The following is a 26,779-nucleotide window of genomic DNA, read 5'->3' on the forward strand; positions in this document are numbered from 1 at the left end:
ATTGTGACTTTTGAAATAAATTTCCATGGTGGCTACTTCAGAAATAATGAAATTCTGCACAGCGTTGTTTCTGCTGCTATAGGTCTCAGTCAAAAATAGGATATCAGCTTCAACATTCTTGAAAAGAATGACTACAGAAATCCTGCATAACAAGACTTTATATGTATGTGTGTATATATATATAGCATACGTGTGTGAATGTGACACACGTCTCAAGTGTTAAATTATTTTAGAGGTTCATGACTATCGTTTTAAATTTAGAGGCTTGTTAGCTATCATATTTTGAACGTATGTTTACATTGGTTACATTTTTACAAGTTATTTAATGCTTCCTTTTAAAGTATAAGTCTAATTTATTTGATGCTGACTCTTGGTCATGACAACAATGCCCAATTTTACTGTAATTCCTATGGGAAAATATGATAGCCTGCTTTAAAGAAATTGTGGTACAAAGTGGAGACCTCTCCCATGATTATAGTCAATAACGTTAAGAAATCACTTTATTTTCAATTCTTACATTAGAAAATAAGTGAGAAACAAGTTTAATACCTTACTAAAATCATTTACTACTGGTCTCCTTTTAAGACATGGAGTGTATGTTATTTTTTAAAATCCAAAAACAATAAGGCTTTTACTTATTTTCAAAAAGAAACAAATAGAGCAACTTTAGTTTTCCATTATTTGGAGAAAATTATAGCACAAAATATGTTGAAACTATTTATAACATCCAAATATAAAATATGATCATGGACAATTTAAAATACATTTTCTATCTGTGTATCTGTATTTTTCACATTTTGGTTAGAAATTTAGTTAGAATCATCCAATTGAATGAACTAGATTAGATAATTTAAACATTGCCTGAAATACATATAGTCCATCTATTATTTTCTGTCTTATTGATCTGGCCTCTCACTTGACTCTTTTACTCAAACAAATGCTATAACTCTATTAGCTTTCTTCTTCCTCCTCCTCTTTTCTCCCCTCCCTGCCACCAATCTCCACTCTTAGAAGATGAGCTGGGTTTTAGTGGTGCAGCTGCTGGCTAATACCCACAGATATAGGTCCTAATGTTGCCTTTGATTTGAGGAAATTTTAAGACATCCAATTTCTTTAAACCTCAAGTCTATGAAATTAGACCAATATCAGAATCTCCTCTCAATACAATAAAGAGGGTTGAGACTTGGATTTTCTTATAGTCTTAAATTTTCGTTGTTATTTGATTCTGTGTTGTAAACACATTCTTCAATGACTATCGGCCTACCCTACTTCCTGATCCTCAATTACATAATTCTTGGTTTCCTTTACAGTGTTTCGTTTTGCTAACTTTAAGAAAAACATCTTTTTGTTGCACCCTTATCACTGTAGAAGTTGCTCATATCATTAAATGCTATGGCATGTTGCAGAATGTATAGATCTCCTCTGGATGACTTTCCAACTTATCCATCTTCATGTTTTTATGAAAAACATGTTCTTTCTCTAATAATGACTATCCTTACTTATGTCACAAAGATGCCATGAGGACAAATTTTATCATGTATTTTAAACACTGTGAATTCCTTAGAAACAACAACAAAGCACTATAGAGATAAGAGTTATTCTTCCTCTATTTATATTTATATAGATCCTGACAGGGAGTTAAGAGACCAGGTAAGTCAGATCCTTGGTAATCACAGCTCTTTTGAGCCTCCCTTTCCTCGCTTCTAAAAGGTGGACACTACCCTCTGCTACACCTGGCTTAATAGTAGAACCCAGGACCCAAATGAGAAATGAATGTGAAACAGTAGAACCTAGGCTCTGTAAATAACCATCCCCAAAGTTCACAGGGATATAGTTTTTAGAAAAGACTATCTCCAATGAAGTTATACTAGTGTGGATTTTAAAGAATTCAGGTAGCCACACCTGATTTTCTAATGAAATATAAAATGTCCCCTGAATTCTGATGTTATTGGCCAATGAAAACAAATACTACTATATGATCATTTCGGCGAAGCCTTTGGAATGAAGGCCAAGATGATTTACCTGAATAATCTGGGCAGCAAGCTCCGGAGTTCCATGCTTCAGGTCGTGCCCATTGATGGCCAGCACTCGGTCATTGCTGCTTAGCCTGCCGTCCTGGGCAGCCAACCCCCCTTCCAACAGGTCAAGAATAAAAACCCCTGGCTCATCTGTCCTTCGCACCAATTTAATGCCAAGCTGTTCACCAGAGTCCCGTTTATGAAGAGCCACTTGGAAAATCTCTTCTCGTGGAGAGTTACTATCAGAATGGTTGTGTGCTCGGTTGCCAAAGCGCCTCTCTCGAAGCACAGTAAGATGCAGTGTGTTGCAGGGCTGGGAAAGGACGGCTCTGGCATAGTTATGGGACACATTGCTGATATTGTAGCTGTTGACCTAGAAAAAAAGAATTGTGACCGAAGTGTGACAACCTTTTATTTTTCCAATTTGTAGGAATGTTTATGTAACATTTCCACAGGAAACTAAGTATTGTGAGAGGGCTAAGTATGGTGAGAATGCCATACAATCATTATTTACAAAGAAAACCACATTAAAGACATTTAAAAACAGAGTTTCTAATATTAACTTACAATGACTAGCATCAAGGACAGAATAGTAGCTAGGATCACAGGCTTTAATGACGGTCTTGAATTAGAGTCTTAGGTACTACCATTTACTAACTGATAACCTTAGGCAAATTATAGAACTTGTCTGAATGAGTGTCCTCATCTGTAAAATGTGTTTACTTCATGGGATCAGTATGAGAATGAACAGATTAACATGTGGCAAGTGCTAATGAAATAAATACTAATTCTAGTGGAACAGAAATTTAAGTTTTACTAGATTACAAATTTGCTTTTTCCAAATTAAATACACTTAAGCTAGAGAAAATAAATTGTTATTTTAAGGAAAGTAGCACATTTCAGGTATACAACCTTATTTTAGATAAGTGACTTTTACTTGAAAGAAAACCAGGTTAATAGTAATTTCACTCTAATTCTTCAGCACAGAAATATTAGGTTGGTGCAAAAGTAATTACGGTTTTTACCATTAAAAGTAAAATATAATGTGTATCTAATGCATTATTCAATACTCATATAACATTTACGTATTCACCTTTATAATCTTGAAAAAAGTACAGTGACTGATCCTTGGATATGTAACAGCACTTAGAAAATACACCTAACTTCAATTATTTCTTTAGTTACAAGAGATGAGCATGATTCTTAGCATTTATCACAATTAGAGTTCTTCTCTCAATCGGTCTGAGATGAAACCAACATCCTCTGACCATCTGTTATATGACAGGCTCTCAGTTAGGTGTTTATGATCACCTAAAATTCTTACAAATTTTTCACACAAATCCACATTAGGCAAGACTTCCCTCTTCCTATTTACTTAGGATTGATAGTTGTAAATACTATTTTGAATTTTGTTGATTTTGACCTATTAACACCTTTCAGAATTCAGTCACCAAATGCACAGATGTCACACACAAACTTGCTTTCTCCCAAGTCTGCAACATCTATGAATTTGGTAGTCATCCAAGTCCTTGGTAAAAGTATTGAATAACACAGGGTCAAGAACGGAACTTCTGAAATTCTATTATATTTAGAAAGCAGCTTCTAAAAATCCAGGCAGATATAGATTCATTAGTCAAACCACGATTTCCAACTATTTAGCTACAAAGCTACCTACCTGTAGGTTCACATTTTTCTATCTTGTATTCAGACATATCACACATACCACAAATGAGTTTACAAAACGTCTGGCTAAAATCCAGCCATGTGTAAACATGCAACCTCATAACATCTTTGTGAAGCAGGCTGGGGAATATTCTACAACTGGAAAAAGATTTTTCCTCCAGTAATGCATGGTTGCCGGTGAAATTCAGAGAAAGCAGAAACCAAATAAAATATTGTTTCTAGATTTTGTAAAAATAACATCAGCATAGCAAACTATCTCATTTTTGAGCTAAATGTGTTTTTTTATCAATACAATCAACAGCTGTAATTATTTTCCTTCAGAACTGAAAATGCCTACATTATTGATGACTTCATTAAACTGAAAATACTTATTCTTAATAATGTTCTAAGTTATATTACTTTTATTAATGATATTGAGGCAATTTATAATAGCAGCATATTTCTTCTTCAAAACTGCTCGAAGAGGCTGCATATGAAACTCTAAGAGTAGCAAAAAGCTCTGAAAGCATATGGTTTTCCTTTTCAAAGAGGCTATTTAATAACATTTGTATATGTATATAAATATATATAAATGTGGGAAGACCACCAAAGCCACACACTACTTATGTATATGGTTTGCAAAAATGAAAATGCAAGCTAGCTCTCTGGTCTGCAAATGAACCATCTTACTTCCTCTTCAAGATTTTCAAATTGGCTCACTGTGTTATATTTATTTAGCTTATACAAAGTTGGAGGTAACCAGATAGTAAAAAATACCAATAGGCCTCTTTCCAAGTGTTTACTCTTGAATAACTATAAATAGTCCATATGTGGGAAAGGGGGGTGGCTTTACTCATTGGCTCCAACACACCAGTTAAAAGCCAACCAGAAGTCAGGGCCTATAATAGGAGAGACCCTTTGTGAATTCATTAATCAGATTATGTGCTCAGACTTTTCTTATCAATTAATTATTAAACTAGATGTAAGATTGCCATTATTGGAGTTATTAGTATACAGGTTTCCATAAACAGTAATAATGCAGTAGAATTTCTACAATGTAGACTTTATAACTGAATTAATTCCCAAAAATATGGTTGATAATTTCAGATAATTACAATCTTTTGAGGTCTAAAGATTCAGTTGTGTTAATGAACCATTCTCTAAAATAGAAACAAGCCCACTGATGAAATGTATTAGTAAAAAAACTTAAACGAATCTCAGTTATATTCAAAGAAATATAAATAAAAATATTTGTTTTTACTTTTAAAATTAAGAAAGAGAATGAAAAATGTATAAATATGGTAACAATACTGGGCTAGTAGCAAAACACAAAAATAAGTGTACACTTACATTTCAGCTAAAAAGCCCAGAAGTGGGAGAGTCAAAGAACACTCAGTGGGCTGCAGAAAAGGACTATCTGCCCTTCCTAGTCCTGACCACCAAGATGTCAAGATGTCTGGGAGGATGAATCTGGGAAATGAGCTATAAGAGTCCCTCTCTGCAAAATCAAGTCAGGAGCTAGGATGTAAATAATACAAGGGGTCCTACAAGTTGTGCCAGCCTGTGCAGCTAGAGTACTAATGTCATAAAATGCAGCTAGGATAACTAAATAGCTAGCTATGACAGGATCAGAAATCTGATTTTATATGAGCTGGATTAGTTACGTTCCTGTATTCCTCTATTACATCTTAAGTATTTGGTAAAAAAACAAAACACTGTTTGAAAGTTCAGTCTGTCTCAGCCATGCTAGGGGTAATGAAGGAAGGGTTTTGGGCTTGGTGTTAATTATTTTCAGGAATAATACACCATGAAAAGCAGCATACAAGCGGGAGTGGAAATCAAACCCAAGAATCCCTAGTAGGGTCAATCCTGGCTGCCTTTGTAGACTCCCACAGCCCCAAGTCTAGAGATTTCTTTTCAAGAACTAAAAATCCTAACCAAATTTTTCTTTCAATAAAGGAGACGGCTATTCTCAACAGCATCTTATATTCAAATTCACTCTTTTATTGATTCAGCAAGTATTTTCTGAGCACTTACTACAAGCTATGAGAAATCTGTATCATAATCTGTTACCATTAGGGTGGCTGCAATTACCTTAGATCATGCCTACATACGTAAAATGTTCAAACAATTCACTGTAACTGATCACTTGCCAAGTGATGAAGAGAAAAGTGACGAATGCCAATAATAACTAATGTAGGAGGAATCAGTATGGGGGAGAAAGGCTGAACAAAAGTTTTAAGGATGAAGGTGAACAAACTGGCTCATGAGATAAGGACAGGCTGCAATGTGGGAATAAGGTGTTTGCAGGGAAGGAAGAAGACTGTTATGTCTGGCTCTTCCACTAGACTGTATATTGCATGAGGATAGGTCAGTATTTTGCTCTGAAATGTACCACCAGCAACTAGTATAGTGCCTAGAACGTTGTGAGAAATGAACGAGCTGGTGTGCCTGAAATGAAGAATTGAGATTAACAAGACAGGTTGTAGAAAAGACCATGGAGGACCCTGACTATTAGATTAATCAGTCTGGACTTGACCTCCTAGTTGAATCTTTGCAAGGCAAGCAGGGTTACTGATGTATTAACCTGGCAGTGATTGTTTCAGATTTAAGGGAGGAGAGTTGGGAGGCAGAAGTATATGATGGGGTATTCTACTAAATTAGATATGAAGAAGAGAAGTCCTAGACTCAAGAAGTGGCAGGAAAATGGAAGTAGGGGGTAGATATCAACAGGTCATGGTGAAGGACTGAACCACAAATCCAAGGAGAGAGAGGAGTCCCTGTGCTTGGGTTGACAGGAGACATTTTTTCTTGTTCATAAATATTTCTTCTCTCTCCTAGAAGTTATCCATTTTTAAGCTTCAATTATTATCACCTTTGTATGATGAAAATGGTCCAGGCCGGTATTAACATCAACTCCGGTATTGTAGAACTCTTACCATCCTCCTCCCCTCATCTCAACTTGCCCTCTAATAAAATATCTTGTCCCATGCTAGTTATTTGTGGAGAATACCTGTTTCTTCTTAAAGATCATCTTCTGAAAGGGAAAACAGTAAGGGGAGCAAGGGGGATTATTGAAAATGCAGAGTTAGAGTGTTTGCTGGGGAGCATGCATTAGGGAGTTGATAGGAGATGACTAAGATTTCTGAACTCTATCTTATAATCTGTGGTATAAATTATGAGTGCTGCATGGTTCCTTCTTTTCTAGATTTTAGTAGTCTGTATAGAAAAGGATAAATCCAACAATGAAGGTAATGAATGAGAAAAGTGGGTATAAAATAATACCAATGAGATGATAATTTCAACATGGATGAAGGTGACCCTCGAACAGCCATTCAAGAAATCCAAGCAGGAAGAGGCTAGTCAGTCCAAGGAAGAGACTAGCTAGCTCAGCGAGGCTGAGATCATGTGCCAAGCCATATCACATGCAGGAATGAAAATTAAGATAGGAAGAAAAAATACTCTGTGTATATGGGAAAATAACACAAATTACAGATAAATTCTGATGTTTTGCATATAGAAACAGTAAAACTAATCTATATATAATTTAGGTTCCATAACAGCACAATTTTCTAAGGTTTAAGTGTTAAGAATGGAACAAAAAGTCACAAGTTAACAGAATAATTAAAACTGATACCTGAAGAATCTGGTCTCCAGCAAGAAGTCTCCCATCTCTGGCAATGACCCCATCCCGATAGACCTCCTGGATGACAATGTTAATCAATGGTGTTTCGTTGCCACCCACAATGCTGATTCCTAACTGAATGTAAGGATTGGACCGATGAATTTCAATTGTGGTGATTTCTCCTTCTGGTAAACTAAGTGGCTGCTGTGTGGCTGCCAAGTTAAAAATGAGACAGACAAAAACAGATGTTAAAAAAAGAAACCCAACAATTTATATTCTGATTATCTTCAGGTAAGTATGTCACATTAATACATGATTAACAGCTAAGCAGTATCACTGGATAAGAAACAAAATGACAAAATATCTGTTAAAATTATCTAAAAATTTTCTCTACTAAAAGTGATCAGTAAATAATAAATATCTACTATGTATCAGGTCACTAGGGACGACACGGTGATCTGATTAAGAAATATGAAAAGGAAGTCATTCTGTCCTCACTGATGAGCGAAAATTTGGACCACGAAACAACTGTACATAATGCGAGGCAGTACAAAGGAAACACTAGCTCTGTGGCATAGAAACAGCACAGGTGTTGAGAGAGTAGCCACATCAAGCTCGTGAGAAGCAGTGGGTCTTGAACGGAGACGTAGGAAATGAAGAAGGCGCATGGTTGCGGCAAGGAAAATTCAAACTTGTAGTAGAGCTTGGAAAAAGAAAATCATTTTATAAAGGAAATATCAAGGGCCCACTACCATGATATGCCCAAGATCCATTACTACAGGCCTTCTGTTAATTTCCTAGTGGGTTATAGAGCAGTGGCTGGTACCAGAGGTGTATAATGGTGAGACGCATGGTCTTGGAGTCAAATACAAACCCAGTCATTTACTGATTGTATAAACTTGACCAATTAATCTCTCAAGCCTCAGTTTTCTTGTTAAAAAAAAAAAAAAAAAAACAAACAAACCCAAACTTAAAATGTTACAGGCATCTAAATAGCTAATACATATAAAATGTTTAGCATAGTGCCTGACACAGAACAGCATTTAATTGTGTTGTTGATGTTGACTTCTTATGACAAGAAGCAAACAAGTTTCTGAACACAGACACACAGACAGTAATAACCATGTGAATGACCAGTGAGTTCACAGACTGCAACAGAAAAGGGATGGGTTAGGACCATCTGCCTCGGGGGTAAGATTTTTGATTTGTTTCTAAAATGCAAACTGTTAGAATTGTACAATGAAAAGGGTGAATGATGTATACAAATTATATCTCAATAAAGTTTCTTTTCTTTTTTTATTTTTTTTTATTTTTATTTTTTAAATTTTTCTTTAAAGAAGAAAAAAGTACATGTTGGGCAAGTAGTGGGAAGAAAGGAAATAGAGATGAAATACACAAGGAGTTGCACCACACATACTGTCAGCTCCGGCGCTCTCCTCAAAGGCAGGGTTGTCAAGGCCAGGCTCCTCACTCCATGTGGGAAGAGACGCTGATGTCAAGTGCCGCTCCACAGGCACTGCGCCTGTCCCCAAACAGTCTGTTTCTGGAGATAAGGTACCTGCAGGATCTAGTAGAGTGGGCCCATTTTCACTCTCAATCTCTGCCTGGGTTCTACTAGTTTTCCTTCTCTCCAGGGCAACTCTCCGATGAGAAGCTCCAGGACATCTAGAAAAAGAATATCAGATGGTTTCCAGATGATTTTGAAAACAAACAAATAAAATAGGGAGGGGGACTAATAGCTTCTACACAAACAGAACCAGAAGCTAGAAGTACCTATAGGCAGTACATAGTTCTGATCCTAATCTCCACTCACACTAAGTTCTTACTGCTCCATAAAGCAGATAATCAAGAACAGAAGATATTAGCATGAACAATGGGTTTGGTATGTATCCAAAGAATACGTCAGTAAAAAATTGTATGCAGGTATATACTTGTCACAAGAAAACACCCTCATAGTCATCTCTCTACTGCAAGAATTATTCTGAAATTCTGATCACATAACCCATTTACAGGTTAAATGGCTTAACCACAGCAGTGAAATCAGCAGTCTTCTCCCACAAGTGGTTGCGTCCTGACTTAGACCTTGATTGTGCCACCATGCTTCTACACTCTTCACAGACACACGACATGCTCATTAATTAGTGGGTAGTGAGACATCTGAAGCTTTACAACTTACAGCAAGGCAAAGGAAAGACCCATATAATTTATTTTATGATAGACATGGAAAGAAAAATATGCCTCCTAGTTTGTGAAATTAGCATTTCAATAGAATTATTGATATGCTATATAAACTGAAGAATATATTCCAAGTACTTGGAAACTTACATAAACACCCAGAAATCACAACTGTTAACCTGTTTGTTTTTACTTATTTAAGCAAACAAAAGGAGCCGATGGATGCTTGTTTTTAAACTTATAATCAAGGAAACATTTAAATAAAGGCTCTATATAACAAATATTAAAAATGATGTCAAGGGGCCAGTGCCTTTCCATTGGACACCTTGATTGGACAGTGACTAATAACACCTAGTTTGAAGGATGGGAGGAGGACAAGAAGATTAGTGAAGGAAAGTTGGACACATATACCTGAGGCCTACCACAACTCTACGGATGCCACATGCTTTGGTTGTAATTAGCTACAGTAATGCTTGGTAGGATGGGTGATCACAACCTTATGCCTAGGGTTGCAGACCTTCACTCAACAATATTTTTAAAACTCCAAAATTTCTAACACAACACAGAATTAAATACAATTAAAACTAAAAGCTATCACTTAACTATAAAAGTAATACATTTTCCCTCCTGAACTAAAGATTTCTTTTAAATCCTGGATTTCAAGTTCTTGAAAGGGACTATGAAATGTCTTTATTCACCTTTCTCTCATTTCTTGTTTGCTCTACACCTTGTTAAGAAGGGGGACAAATGGTTTTCTCTTCTGTATTGTTGTACAGCACTCCAGGGAATGCTCTCGCAAGGGCCTGACAAGTATTTTTGAAAATTAGATAATGAAAAAAATTACTTTTGTCAAGTAAGCAGGTTTAATTCGAAATATATTTTTAAAATATTTTATTCAAAAAAAGGTTGAGGCTAAAACTAGACCATAAAAATAATATGACTGAAAAGACAGGTAAAGATTTAATTTACAAAATCACATCATACACAAATATCTACACAAGAATAGCTAGTCTTCAATGGAAAAAATGAACCAGGAACTGGAACTGAAGAAGAAATACAGACAGATTATGTACATCTGGGAATCAGTCTAGCTAACAACTCTACACCTTCACAAACGAAATATGTAAGGCCTATCTTATAGTTATTAAACACACAAAAATTACTTTTAAAAGGAAAAGCTAAAGTTGTTAGAGAGGTAAAGTAACAGGTATACTTACAGTCCCAGTGAGACAGCAAACTGCTAACAGGAACTAAAGAAAAATATTAAAAATGACATCATGTAAAAATACAGAAAAATTATTTCACTCAGCATTAGAAGAGGAAGGCCATAGATTGAATCTTTGGGAAAACCCATATTTAAATGAGATGGACCAGCCTGAGTAGATGAGACTGAACAACTAGACAGAAGGAGATTATGAGACAAAGAGTGCAAACTTAACTAGGGAGACAAGCAGTCAACGACAACAAAAAGTGACCAATAGTGCAAATGGCCACAGAAAGGGCAAATAAAATAAGGACCAAAAAGTGTTGGTAGACTTGGCAATTAGAAGGTAACCTCAGAAAGAACACTTTCACTGATGAGGGCAAAAGCCCAGATTATACTTCAAACATTTCTTTTAACATAATACATGCATTCTAGAAAAACTGCAACAGGGCTTAAAGGAAAAAAAGAGTTGGGGTAGACACTCCAAACCTGTGTATTGGGGAATGGGAAATGGCTGCTAATAGGTATTGGGTTTCTTTTAGGTATGCTGAAAATGTTCTAAAAATTGGATTGTGATGATGGTCACGTAATTCTGTGAATACACTAAATAGCACTGAATTGCACACTTTAAATAAAGTGAATTTATTTAAAGTGGGCAATTTATAATGAATTTATAAAACAGGTGAATTTGATGATACGTGAATCTCAATAAAACTATATTTTTAAAAAACTATTAGGGAATGAGTAGATCAGAGCAGACTTGGGCAGATAAAAGTTCATGACTACAGACAGCTCAGAGCCATCATCCCTCAAGCTGCAAATACTTGGAACTGAAAGAGAAAGGAAAAACTCAACATTTGCGGAGTGCCTAATTTGTGCCAATCACTTATGTAACAACCTTTATATACATTGTTTCATTAAATCCTCACAATTACTCTGTTATCCCCATTTAAAAAATGGGAAACTTAGTTGGCTTAACCAACTAAGCCAACATCACACAGCTATTAAATTGCAGAGCCATAATCCAAACAAACTCAGATCTGATTTCAATGGCTTCTAGCTTCTGTTCTTTCCAGTGTATCATACTAAATTCATTTCTATGGTATCCTTTTTCTAGGCCTTGGGAAAATATAAATTGAATTTCTTCTAAAAACTTGTACCTAGAAACACAATCACAGAACGTTGGGGCTAGAAGGGTATTAGTGATCATTAAAAAACAGAAATCACAAAAATAAAAACCTATCCATCTTTGGAAATGAAACATTTAAGAACACAAACTGAAATTGCACTGGGGGAGGTGACTTGGTTTATTCAGGCAGGTGACTCAGTGTAGCAGGAGACTAGTACAGAGGATATCAAAATTAAATAAAAACAATAGAATAGAACAGCATGTGACATCTAATTAGATTGAGGTAGGCACATGCTGAGACCATACAGCGGAGCTCTGAGATGGTGGGCTGCTGAGGCAGTGCGATCTGCCATGGGCTGAGGGCTGCACCTCCCGAGGGAGGGATCTGTACATGTAGGTGTGTTTTTTAATTTTCTTAAAATAAAACCAAAATGCTCTTGCAGCAGCCAAGACCCAAATAGGGATTTTTCCTTTCCTGCTGAAGGTTGTTCTTCTATTCCCACTATTCTGGCTCTCCTCATAAGGGAAAAATTACATATGGACTAATTTGATTTATGCTACAGTGACATCATTCCCTGATAACAACTGCATATGAGCTAGTTCACACTAGGAAACACATGGTGTAACAACACACTATATTATTGTCAGTAATATTAGTATTAATAGTGGGGGTGGTGGTAGTGCAGTAGAAACAAAATAAAACAATGCATACTAACCACTGTACAATGCCAGGTATTTAATGACACTGAAAGAATGTGAACACCTTAGAATCTAGAAAAATGATAAAAATAGCTAGGGAATAAACAAAAATTAATTCAAGTCATGTCAGTGAAAATGGTGAATCAAGAATATCTGAAAAGTCTCTCCTCCATAAAAGCAGTAAGAACACTGGAAGAAATTGTCAGAACCAGCCATTTCTGAAGTGTGGAAATTAGCCAAAGAATTATAGCAGTCGGGAGAACATATGTTCAAGAAAAATGGCTGACTCTCAGTAAGAAGAGAGAGCTCTGTGGCATTTGAGTTTACCCTATTCCCATCCTCTCTCCCCAGTATATTGGAAAAGCAACAGCCCACATCACAGTGGAAATCAGGAGGCTGGCAGACACTGGAAGAGCAGACTGGAGAACCTTCAAAGCCCCATTCCCAGGGATCTGTTATTAACTGACCTGTCTATGGTTCCCCTCTTGTGTGCTTGTCTTTTTTCTTCTCTTTTTTTCCCCCCATATTTGTTTCCTGCATGACTGTGTGCCTGTCTTTACTTGGCTTGACTCAGAGCTCACCCAGGGCAAACTTCCTTTTCATTGGGACATTTGTTAAGCATTGGTTAAAAAAAAAAAAAAAATCAGAGGTCATTGCTGAAGATTGTGGCTGTCTGAAGACAAATACAAGGCTAACCAGAATGTTTACAAGGAAGAGCCAGGGAATGACACGTCCACCGAGGTTCAGCTATGTTCAGGGCTGTGTGTGTAGGCTAAGGTGGAGCTGTCAGTGGCGTGAGTGTTGAGGGTGTGGCATGCCCCACCATGCACACAGAACCCCTATGGAAGAGGGGGAGATTTTTTTTAATCTCAGGCATTTAAAGAATTCTCTGTCCAATCATTAGCTGTCCAGTACACAAAATGAGCAGAGATTTTACAGAATTAGTTCATAAAAGTCACTAGCAAACAACAAATAACAACAATAACAAGTCCTCAGGAAGGAGAAGAATCTAGTTTTCTAAGTTGCCACGTTATATTATTTAAAATGTCCACTGTTCAATACAAAATTAAGAAACATGCAAAGAAACAAGTACAGCCCATTCACAGGAAAAAAAAAAAAAAGCAGGCAACAGAAACTGTCCCTAAGGAAGCCCAGGCATTAGCTTTATCAGACAATAACTTACATCAGCTATTTTAGACATGTTCAAAGAAGTAAAGGAAACCTATCTAAAGAACTAAAGAAAAATATGAGAATGATGTCGTATCAAAAAGAAAATATCAATAAAGAAACATTAAGTCATCATAAAGAACCAAATAGAAATTCTGGGGTTAAAAAGTTTAATGAAAAATAATGCATAGCCGGGTGCTTTAATCCCAGCACTTTGGGACGCCAAGGTGGGTGGATCACTTGGGGTTAGGAGTTCAAGACCAGCCTGACCAATATGGTGAAACCCCGTCTCTACTAAAATTACAAAATTAGCCAGGTTTGGTGGCACATGCCTGTAATCTCAGCTACTTGGGAGGCAGAAGTGGCAGTGAGCTGAGATTGCACCATTGCACTCCAGCCTGGGGAACAAGAGCAAAACTCTGTCTCCAAAAAAACAAAACAAAAAAAGAATTCACTAGAAGTTCAACAGCAGAATTGAATCAGAAGAAAGAATTGACAAACTTGCAGATAGGTTTATTGAGATCATCCAGTCTGAGGAACAGGAAAGAAAAAAAAAAAAAAAAAAAAGAACAGAGCCTCATGGTCTTGTGGGACACCATTAAGAGAATAAACATATACATAATGAGAGTTCCAAAAGGAGAGAGCGCGAAAGGAGCAGAAAGAATATTTGAAGAAATAATGGCCAAAAATCTTCCCAAATTTGATGAAAAACATTTATCTACACATCCAAGAAGCTTAATAAACTCCAAGCAGGAAAACTACAAGATATACCCACTTAAGACACCTCATAATAAAACTGTTGAAAGCCAAAGATAAGGAATCTTGAAAACAGTAAGAGAGGAACAGCTCATCACAAGGAAAGGATCCTCAGTAGTATCTGCTGATTTGTCTTCAGAAACCATGGAGACTAGAAGGCAGTGGGATGACATACTCAAAGTTCTGAGGGAAGGGGAGACAGAGAAGGGGAGAAAACTCTCAAGCAGGAAGTCTATATCCAGCCGACTTCAAAAATAAAAGAGAAATTGAGACATTCCTAGGTAAAAACAAAATGTTTGTTGGTAGCATGCTTAACCTGCAAGAAACACTAAAAGAAGTCCATCAGGCTGATGTGAAAGGACACTAAACAGTAACTCAAGTTCATGTGAAAAATGAAGAGCATCAGTACAGTACTGAATTATTTTATTTGGTTTGTAATTCTTTTACTCCTATCTGATTTAAAAGAAAAACATATAAAGCAATAGTTCTGTGTTGATGCACATATAATGTGTGAAGATACAACTTGTATAACAGTAATAGCATACAGGAGGGGAAAGAGAATGAAAGTTTTTGTACACTACTTGTGATGGTTAATTTTATGTGTCAACTGAGTGGGCCACGGGGTATCCAGATTAAACATTGTTTCTGGGTGTGTCTGTGAGGCTGTTTCTAGATGAGAACAGCATGTGAATCAGTGGACTCGGTAAAGTATAAAGTAGATTGCCCTCCCCAATGTGGTTGCATCATTCAATCCTTTGAGTGCCTGAAGAAAACAGAAGGTGGAGAAAGGAGAAATTCATTCCTTATTTTCCTGCCTTACTGCTTGAGTTGTGACATCTCATCTCCTGCCCTCAGACTGGGATCACTGGCTCTCCTGGTTCTCAGACCTTCTGACTGAGAAGGTCTGAATTATGCTACTGACTTCCCTGGGTTGCCAGCGTGCAGAGAGCAGAATGTGTAATTTTTCAGACTCCTTAATCACGTTAGCCAATTCCTCATATATTGGTTCTATTTCCTTACAGATCCCTGACTAATTCATTAGTGAAAATGAAGCTGGTATTCATTTAAAATAGACTGCTATAAACTAGGATGTTAATTGTAAGCCCCAGGGTAACCACTAAGAAAATAATTTTAATTAAGAGAAATGACACGGGAATTAAAATAGCATGTTAAAAATATTTAACATAAATGGAAGAAATGGAGGAAAAAAGAAATAAGACATACAGAAACAAACAGCAAAATGGCAAATGTAAAGCCTACCTTATCAGTAATTACATTAAATTACATGAATTAAACATCCCAGTAAAAAGTCAGTGACTGGCAGAATGGGCTATAAGAAACATAATCCAACTGTCTACAACAGACATACTTCAGATTCAAAGACATAAATAAAGCAAAAGACGGAAAAACATAACAAGATATGACAATTATAAACAGAAATTGTACCAAACAACGGCCCCAAAATACGTAAGTAAAAAATGACAAAGAGAGAAATAGACAAATCAACAATAAAGCTTTTGATACTCGACTCTCAATACTAGCAGAACAACTAGACATGGAACCAGAAAATAGACCCTTTAACACTATAGACCAATTAGACCCAATAGACATATGGAGCACTCCATCCATTAACAGCAGAATACACATTATTCCCAAGTACACATAGGACATTTTCCAAGACAGGCCACGTGCTGGGCCATTTTAAAAAAGGCCTCAAGGCTGGGCATGGTGGCTCATGCCTGTAATCCTAGCTCTTTGGGAGACCTAGGTGGAGGATCACCTGAGCTCAGGAGTTTGAGACAAGCCTGGTGCAATATGGCAAGACCCCATCTCTACTAAAAGTACAAAAAAAAAAAAAAATCAGTTGGGCATGGTGGAGTGCGCCTGTAGTCCCAGCTACTCAGGACGCTGAGGCACAAGAGTCACTTGAACCCAGCAGGTGGAGGTTGCAGTGAGCCAAGATTGCACTGCTTCACTCTAGCCTGGGTGACAGAGCGAGATGCTATCTCCAAAAAAAAAAAAAAGGCCTCAATAAAATTGAAAATAGTGAACAATACACATTATGATTTCCCATTGCAATTAATTCCAAATGGATCAAAAACTGAATTATAAGAGAGAAAACTAGAAAACTCTTAGAAGAAAACATACATGTAAATTTTTGTGACCTTGAATTGGGCAATGTTTTCTTAGATATGACATCAAAAGCATAAGCAAACAACAATGAACTTCATAAAAATTAGTTATTTGTTCTTTAAAGGATGTAGAAAGGTGAAAAGACAACTGACAGAATGGGAGAAAATATATGCAAATCATATATCTGATAAGGGTCTAGTATCCAGAATACATAGAAAATTGTTACAACTTAGCAAAAAGACAAATAATCCAATATAAAAATGAACTAATGATGTTGAGCATGTCATGAGCTTACTGGCCATTTGAGTATCTTTGGAGAAATATCTATTCAAATCCTTTGCCCATTTAAAATTGGAATTATCTTTTCATTTCTAAGAGTTCTTTATATATTCTGGATACTAGACCCTTGCCATATACATGATTTGCAAATACATATATCTGCTTTTTCACACCATACATGAAAAAACAATACTGATAAGAATGTGCTAAACACAAAATTCCCTCCAAGTTAAAGTGTGAATTTAAAAGTGCAATCATGCCTCAGCCTATCCTGATCCCTTTTTTTTCTATTTAGTTTTTCCTGGACCATCATCTAAAGCAGGGTTGTCCAATCTTTTGGCGTCCCTGGGCCACACGGGAACAAGAAGAATTGTCTTGGTCCACACATAAAATACACTAACACTAATGATAGCTGATAAGCTTAAAAAAAAAAAAATCCCAAAAGCCTTCCTGGGCTGCATGTGGCACAGGCTGAACAAACTTGAACTTAAGGTTTCATAACCATCTCATGAACAAGAAAAGGTCTCAGCAAGGGAAAAGGCTTCTTTAAAGGTTTTCTATTGTAAACTTTTTATAATGGCATTAAACTGTAATTTTTAAGAGGAAAAGTAATTCTGAACCTTGCCATAAACTAGGGCACAAACACACAATTTAAAAACAACAACAACAACTAGTACTTACAATTACCAAAGGCTTAAATGTTAAATAGTTAAGGGTGGGTTGGAGATGAGTGGTAGAGGGTAGGAGGAATGCTATATAGCTGATGTTGCTTGGCAGAATTTCAAAGAAACAATTAAAATGTTACATATTTAGTACAACATGTAGAATATTTTTCAAGGGCTTTGTTTCTCTGTTCAAAGATAGAGACTGTCCATGTCTCTTAAAATTCTTCATTTCACTAATATGTAATCAGTTAAAAATAGTAATTTTATTTAAAAATGTTCATCTTTCATAAATATTTTTTCTGTAGGAGAAAAATGCTCTTCTCAAATCAAAACACATTGGTTAAGAGCAGACTTTCATTCAAATAGGAAGGTGATCTTAAATGTGAAATTATCAAGTTTATGCAAACTACTGCTAATGCTCTATTTCTACCAATAATTAAGATATTCCTGTAAACCCTAAAAGCTCAAAAGCAAAGGCACATGACAGCCATGCAACTTTTATACAATGACTCATTGTTGCTGATGCTAAAATCCTATGAATTTCAATGAAACTTACAGACTTACCAATTTCTAACAAACAAGTGAGATTTGTATACCGAGAAGCCGCAAAACAGTCGTAGTAATCATATTCTGCGCCTCATAACATCATTCTTCTTGCTAGTTTATGTTGGTTTTAGAACATGGCTGCAAATTTTTTTGACTTCCCATCACAAGGTGAAACCTATGTCCCCTTTCCTTGGATATGGGTGGGTTTATGACTGCTTCCAACAGAGAAGGGATGCCAGGCAACTTCAAGACTAGATCATACGAGGCCATGCAGCCTACTAGACACTGAACCACTTACGTAAGAACTTTAAATACCCTGCGGCTGTCATGCTGGAAAGGCTACCTGTAGCCTCTCCAGCTGACAAGTCCCACGCACCTAGTCATTCCCATCAAGGTGCCAGAAATGTGAATGAAGAAACCATCTTGGAAGTAGACTCTCCAGTTACAACTGTTGCAGTCCCTGGCTTTCAGCTCTTTCCCAGCTGTGGCACACATAAAGATAGCAGAGACAAGCCATCCCTGTTTTCTCCTGTCTGCATCCTGACTCACAGAATCAACAAATGCTTGTTGTTTTATGTCAGTATGTCTGGGGTGGTTAGTTTCTCAGCAATGAATAACTGAAACATAGATCAACAATTTAATTGGACTAACATGAGATGACTGTCAACTTTGGGCAAATAAACTGAAAGACAATAAAGACATGGTTCTGTTTCTAAAGGAATCTACAACCCAGCATTAGATTCTAACTTGCAGAGACTACCTAACACCTAGAAAAGTATCTGGCACATAGCAGATAATCAATATTTGCTGAATAAACAAATAAACTATATTATTTAGGGTTGAATGTTGTATAATATACATTTCTACCTGAATTTCAACGTTCTTATTTAAGAGAACAGAGAAAGGTCAGGCTGCTCATCACTATCAGTTCAAATGGCATATAAAAATCATATTACATTTTATAATTTTTTTACATTTATACACTCAGTAATCACTCTTAGCTGTCTGTATCAGGCAAATCACCACCTTTTCCAATCATCCATCTTTTCACTGTATCTTTCATATTACAGGCCTAAGATACTTTAGAAATGATAAAATTGGTAACTTCGATACTAATAAGCACAGCTGGAAAATGAAACCTTCAACTGGATAAGCCTTTACCAACATGTAAATGAAAAGACAGTTTGCAATTACCAAGGTTTTTTACATTCTAATTATAAATGGTTTGATAAGAAACACTAGTAATAGTTCAACTGCAAATTAAATTCTTGAAGGCATGTTAAAGGAATATTCCTGAAAATCTGTGAAACTGTTATCTTTCAGCTCTCAAAATCATAAATAACTGAACTGACATTTCATTCAGTTCCTCTAACATCTCATAACTGATGTTTAGAAAAGAAGCCTATACCCTGAAAAGAACAGTTCTACTGAAAGAAGCAGCCTGAAATATTCTTCAGCCATAATTAGTCCTGACCCAGACTAGTATATTCAAAAGACCAGTGTCAGTTTCCAGGAGGCCTCTGCCATCATGTTCAGATTCTATGCTCGCTGGTTACAGAAGATATAAAAAAATGCAATGCTACATTATTACACACATTTTCAAAAGTCTGTCTATCCTACTCTATCTTACCTCCTACTTCTAGACAACACAGTTTAGAGTTAAGCATTCTATAAATCTAAATGTTTCCAACATTTTAATAACATCTTTGTTTTTTTCATTGTTTCTCATGTCTTAACTCTGATGTTTAGAAATAAATATCAACAATATATTGATACAAAATGAATGTGTTATTTCATGTGCACATGAATGAAACTTTGAGTACTACATAGCAGTAGAGAACATGACTTGACCTATGATAAAGTCAACATGGTTTATTAGAATAGTAAACAAGAACAGTAAAGCTTGAGTCTAACTACAGCATTAACTAAATTTTTGTGACTCAGTCTCCTTATTCATAAAATGAGGGGGATTAGATAATCTCCTTCAAGTCTATGATTTTATGTGTGAGTATAATAGCAAGGCATTCTATATCAGACTTACACTCTTACATCTAAGTCCAGTATGATGTAGTATACATTGTTTTTCACAGCAATCCAGATTACTGCAGATTTATACTGTACAACTGCCTTAACTTGAAATTTAGAAATCAGTATTTATTTCTGCCATTTTATGTGATTCTACACAAATGACGTATACTGTAACTTTTCCTAAGTTAAAGATCAAGTCTTTTAGCAAAATCAAATTATAAAACTCATCAGCTAAATAAATTACTTAACCTTTTAAAAAGCTTTTATGAGAACAGAAATCCCCACTAAATATTTAGTTTTCCAACTCCTAATTCTTGTTCAGTCTAGTCCCTGAACCCAGAATCTTTACAAGATCTTAGCAAATAAAATAATGTATTTATTTCCATATTGCAACAAAATTATCGTTTTTATTGGCTGTATAATATCCCACTGAGTTCATGCCCATAGTATTTTTTAACCCTTCCCTACTTTTAAATAATTGATTCCAATTTACCAAACTATGCACAATGTTGCACTGAACATATTTACATACAATTTTTCCTCCTTTTAGATTATTTCCTTAGGATAATAAACTAGATAAAAGGAGATTTACATTCACATAGTTTTTAAAAACAAACTGCCAAATTGCCTTATAGAAAGAATTTATCATAATATCCTGTCATCCATTTGAATATATCAGTTTCATATTACAGCAGCAGAAATATTAACAGGTATAAAACAGTACTTCCTCACTGTAGTTTTTGTATTCATGTTTTTGATAAATAATGTTAAATACTGTTCCATACAACTTATTTATTGTATCTCTTCTGTACTTGATTTGCCCATTTACTTACTAGTGCTCTGGTTCGTTTTGTTTTAATCAAGTTTTTATGTTCATTTGAACCACCTTTTTCCAAAATCTGGAGTTACTTCTTTTATATTTTTTGCTTACCTGTTTTTGAGATGTGCCTCCAGATCACAGCGTTGCATTACATCTTTGCACACTGAAGAAAATGGACATAAAACTAATAATTTGTCTAGGAGTTTATGAACTAGAATACTAGACTTCTTGCACAACTTAAAATGAAGTCTTTTCCGGTCCAACGGACAGAAATCTTTCTCTTGTAAAAAGTTTCTGAGGCACTTGTAGCAGAATGTATGTCCACAGGGTGTGTCTAGTGGCTGCAGCAGAGGCTGAAGGCAAATATGGCAGACTAGGTCATCATCCACTTCATTCTGGTAATTGTACAAATGGTTTTCTCTTGTCCAGTGCTGTTGGCCACATTCAAAACACAGGGGGTTCAGAGAAGAGGAGGAGGTCTGTTCCACAGACACCATCTCATCACTTGTTGTTCCCATTTTTAATCAATTCTGTATCCTCATGTGTTAGACTTCCACTTCAGGCTTGGTTTCCTTTAACAGACGGTGATGTATCTGACTAAAGTCAAGGTGTGTTTTTCTAGATAAGCAAAACAAACACATTAAAAAAGGTAATTAATATCAATCAAGATAGGTTAAAAGTATCAATGTAATATTACTGGTTAGCTTTTTTTAGTAAAAAATTAAAGGTTCAATCAAGTAATAAATTAGTCATAAAAAATGAAATTAATTTTCTAGTTGGCTAAGAAGAATGACTTACACTGCCAAGTTCTTTTTTATTATAATTTTTAATTGTCTCATTTGATTTTTTTATTTATTTGCTTTTTGAGTCAGGGTCTTGCTCTGTCACCCAGGCTGGAGTGAAGTGGTACAATCTCAGCTCACTGCAACCTCTGCCTCCCAGTCTCAAGTGACTCTCCTATCTCAGCCTCCCGAGTAGCTGGGACTACAGGTGCACGCCACCATGCCCTGCTAATTTTTTTGTATTTTTTTGTAGAGACAGGGTTTCCATGGTGGAAAGCCCAGGGTGGTCTTGAACTGGACTCAAACAATCAGCCCTCCCAAAGTGCTAGGATTACAGGTGTGAGCCACCGTGCCTGGCTCCTACTGTCAAGTTCTTGATAAAAAAACAACTTTTGATGAAAAGTAAAGATACCCTATATTATATAGTGTGACATAAGAAACAATCGATTTGTTTTACTGACTGAAATCCCCAAATATGTCACTGTTCAATGGTAGTTTTAAAGTCAATTAATTGTGCTAATAGTAATGCTGTTTGAGGTATATAATACATTTGCATGTCATCTTAGACATGCTTCTTTGCTTCTGATTGATTTTATGCATTTACAGTACAATATCAAAGATTGTGTCTTTGAAATGTAGTCTCAAGGACAATTCAGAATCAACTAACACAGGAACAGAAAACCAAACACCACATGTTCTCACTCATAAGTGGGAGTTGAACAATGAGAAGAAATGGACACAGGGAGGGGAACATCACACACCGGGGCCTGTCAGGGGATGGGGGGCTAGGGGAGGGATAGCATTAGGAGTAATACCTAATGTAGATGATGGGTTGATGGGTGCAGCAAACCACCACGGCACATGTATACCTAATGTAACAAACCTGCACATTCTGCACACGTATCCTGGAACTTTAATAATAATAAAAAATGACCTTTGCTCAGCACCATGGCAAAAATGAATTTCAAAATATGCATGATTTGAATACTCTCTCCATATGTAACACAGATTATAGAAAGAGACATCTGCATAGCATATATAAGTAACAGCGCAAATGCTGCAAAGTACAATACTATTTTATTCCACTAAAAGAAAAAAACCTGCCAAAATTCAATTAAACAGATACGATATGTTATACATTTCAATTTCACCTCATAGTATTCCATACTTCGATTTGGGCTTGCTTACTCAGAGCACGTGTGTGTGTGTGTGTGTGTGTGTGTGATTTGGGCTTGCTTACTCAGAGCACGTGTGTGTGTGTGTGTGTGTGTGTGTGTCCTCTACAATATAACTTTTTTTTTAAGTTCGATCTGTTGCCCAGTCTGGAGTGTGTGTGTGTGTGTGTGTGTCCTCTACAATATAACTTTTTTTTTAAGTTCGATCTGTTGCCCAGTCTGGAGTACAGTGGCGTACTTGGCTCACTGCGACCTCTGCCTCCCAGGTTCAAGCGATTCTCCTGCCTCAGCCTCCCGAGCAGCTGGGATTACAGATGCCTGCCACCACGCCTGGCTAATTTTTGTATTTTTAGTAGACACGGGGTTTCACCATATTGGCCAGGCGGATCTCAAACTGCTCACCTCAGGTGATCTACCCACCTTGGCCTCCCAAAGTGCTGGGATTACAGGTGTAAGCCACCATGCCCGGCCCTCCAATATAACTCTTAAAGCAGCCTCCTCCAGGATAGTGCGAGCCTAGCCAGGAATGCTCCCCTCATCTAACGGTTTCCATCTTTCTACCGCTGAAGGATCAGGGATTAAATATTCAACTCCAAAGGCAGCAGCTCTGTATTTCTTCTTCTGTAAATATTTACATAAGAAGAGACTCTAGAATGTACCAAACGTTGAACATCGAGACAGAAGAGGTAGGGAGAGGACAGTTAAAACCCATTATTAAAATTCAATTTAGTAAGTACTCTAAGAAAAGTTATGCACAGGGTGTTGTGTGAGAGACATGAAAAGAACTGGCATCTAACTCTGGCTTTGTGGCCAGAAATACTTTCAAAAGGGGGAAAAAAAACATGAGACTGCTGAGTTGTGACAGGAAGTATCAGCCAGAGAGAAAAAATGGACAAGGGCACCTTGGGTGAAAAAAAGCATCAGCTAAGTTGCAGGGGCTTGAGGGTACACAGCACATTCAGGGAATATGAAGCAGGTAAAACTGTGCAGCAAAGAAAACACACTCAGGGGAGGGGTATTCTAGAACTTAGCGTGCCTGCCATAAGAACCTTAAGAGTAGGATACCATGTAGAGGCTACTAGCATTTCTATTTCAATAACAAAATTCTCCAATCACATATATGTATTTGCTTACTTATTTAAAGTATTTATTGGAAAAACAACATTAAAGTAGGCCAGGTGCAGAGGCTCACTGCTGTAATGCTAGCACTTTGGGACGCTGAGGTGGAACGACTGCTTGAGTCAGGAGTTCGAGACTAGCCTGGGCAATATGGTAGGACCCTGTCTCTACAGAAAAAAAAAAAAAGCTGGGCATGGTGGCATGTGCCTGCAGTCCCAGCTACTCAGGAGGCTGAGGTGGGACGATCCCTTGAGCCCAGGAGTTTGAGGCCAGCCTGGCAACATGGTGAGACCTTGTCTCCACAAAAAATAAGAAAATTAGCCAGGCGTGGTGGTGCATGCCTGTAGTCCCAGTTAATTGGGAGGCTGAGGCAGGAGGACTGCTTGAGCCCAGGACTTTGAGGCTGTAGTGAGCCAAGATTGCACCACTGCACTCCAGCCTGGGCAACAAAGCGAGACCCTGTCTCTAAATAAATAAAAATTTTAAAAGAAAAACATTAATGTTTTAACAGATTTAACAACTGTCATAAATTAGGAGGTGGTGGCATAGGATTCAGGCGGGACAGTTGGCCTCAGATAAATTGTGTTTTTAAGAACTAATAAAATAATACTAGCAAGTCTGGGCACGGTGGCTCACGCCTGTAATCTCAGCACTTTGGGAGGCCGAGGCAGGTAGATCAACTGAGGTCAGGAGTTTGAGAGTTTGAGACCAGGCTGGCCAACATGGTGAAACCTGATTGCTACTAAAAATATAAAAATTAGCCGGCCGTGGTGGTGGGTGGCTGTAGTCCCAACTACTTAGGAGGCTGAGGCAGGAGAATCACTTGAGCCTAGGAGGCGGCAGAGGTTGCAGTGAGCAGAGATCATGCCACTGCACTCCAGCCTGGGTGACAGGGCGAGACTTGGTCTCAGAAAAAAAAAAAAAAAAAAAAAAAATGGGCGAGGCGCGGTGGCTCACACCTGTAATCCCAGCACTTTGGGAGGCTGAGGCAGGTGGATCACGAGGTCAGGAGATCGAGACCATCCTGGCTAACACAGTGAAACCCCGTCTCTACTATATTTTTAAATCAGCCAGGCGTGGTGGCAGGCGCCTGTAGTCCCAGCTACTCAGGAGGCTGAGGTGGGAGAATGACATCAACCTGGAAGGCGGAGCTTGCAGTGAGCCAAAATCGCACTACTACACTGCAGCCTGGGCAACACAGCAAAAAGGAAAAAAATAAAATACATAAATAAATAAATATATAATAAATAATAAAAAAAATACTAGCAGCCTGTAATCTAAACTCCTATCAATACCAACATCAAGAAAGCAAACATTTCTCGCATTTTATAATTCATGTTCTTCTCCCTTTGAGCATCGTAACTTTTAACACGTCAGTGCAAGTACACGAGACTAAGGAGAGAAAAATCCTGTATCTCAGCCAGACAGATGCGTCCAAGCTAGGTATTTTAATATGGAATTTCTGCAGATTCTTGTTTCCTACCCAATAGCAAGAATTACCAATCAGCAAGAATATTCACTTATTTTTTACCCCTCTTTGTGATAGTGTTTATTCTAATTTTTCTCTCCCTCAAGAAAAATACTACAATTCTAGCCTCCCACATGATGACTAAGAAAATATTGATTATATTTTAGCTACTTTCTAAATCTCTAAATAACTTGTTCTTTATTTTCATTTTATCAAAAAACTTTTCATGAAGAAAATTAACATGTTCCCATTTAGTAACAGTGGTCTATCTCAAAGGGTCAATATAAAGAATAAGTGTATATATATATACACTTATATATATATACTTACATACTTATATATACTTATATATACATATACTTATATATAATGCAGTACATATATCTATATCTATATAATATCAAAGTTCAGAGATATATATGGATATATATATACACATACACATATATATTGCTGTATCTGGCTAATCATAGGTGCAATGTAAGTGCTATCTATTATTAAAAACAGAGAATCAAATGTTCAGACAGATTTTATTATTTGCGCAAAGCCATATAGCATATAGTTACTTAGTAAGAAAGAAGGAAGATAAACTCATTCCTTCTGGCTTTAAAATAACATAATAGGAAAGATATTCCATGAAAGCTTTAGAGTATGAGTTTTGTAAGGAGAAAGGCATCCTGACCTCACTTCTCTAAGCCCCAATCCCACCCCTCTTCTCCCAGCTCAGGCAGATCTTTCTCTGTTTTGTGTGCAAGCTGGCTGTACTGCCTTATACTACTCTCACACTGGGGTCCCTCACTGAACTATCAGCTCTAAGAGTGAGCCTCCCACAGGGGAGGAGCTCAATAAATGTTGAATGACCAACTGGGTGACAATAATGCTTTCTCTCAGCAAGTTTAGGTGAACAAAACTACATCTATGTATACAGGAGGATATGCCCATGTTCATATATGTTTGAGTTCAGATATTATATACCTGTGAGCAGTGTGAAATACTAAAGTACAAGTTAAATAAATAATAGTCTCAAACATTTCCTAAAATATAAAGACAAAATGTAGTATAATGTGCATCTTTTCTAACTGTATAATCTATTTAACAGTATTGCTGGAATAGTAAAGAGAAGGAAGCTGTTAGCTTGGGCGGGATTATTACAACACATTTAAAATAATATCTTGAAAAATAGCCAGTGCAATAGGAAGGGAGTTTACTACCTAATTCCAGTTAAGATTAACACGCTTGATCTTCCTGGTTTAAGGGATAAAAATATCCACAAAGACTCTTAGAAAGAACTATGGTTTTCCACCATCAGTTTGCATACTCCAAAACTAT

General features: G+C 36.8%; 1 protein-coding gene across 6 annotated transcripts in view; it reads right to left on the reverse strand.

Moving 5' to 3' along the window:
- Positions 1–26,779, reverse strand: part of LNX2 (ligand of numb-protein X 2) — a 76,425-nt gene that overhangs the window by 14,469 nt on the left and 35,177 nt on the right. For 4 of the 6 annotated variants that reach the window (XM_054528846.2, XM_002824118.6, XM_009248518.4 and 1 more), the window contains exons 2-5: positions 21,018–21,524; positions 8,723–8,970; positions 7,318–7,517; positions 2,023–2,391 (exon numbers count right to left, since the gene is read on the reverse strand). In XM_054528846.2, the coding sequence (XP_054384821.2) occupies positions 2,023–2,391; positions 7,318–7,517; positions 8,723–8,970; positions 21,018–21,424 (1,224 nt within the window). In that variant the 5' untranslated portion in view covers positions 21,425–21,524. The remainder of the gene's footprint in view (positions 1–2,022; positions 2,392–7,317; positions 7,518–8,722; positions 8,971–21,017; positions 21,525–26,779) is intronic. The other 2 variants (XM_063714872.1, XM_009248520.4) reach the window with 1 other exon arrangement.

The sequence above is a fragment of the Pongo abelii genome, chromosome 14 (genome assembly GCF_028885655.2).
Source record: "Pongo abelii isolate AG06213 chromosome 14, NHGRI_mPonAbe1-v2.0_pri, whole genome shotgun sequence".
Lineage (NCBI taxonomy): Eukaryota > Metazoa > Chordata > Mammalia > Primates > Hominidae > Pongo > Pongo abelii.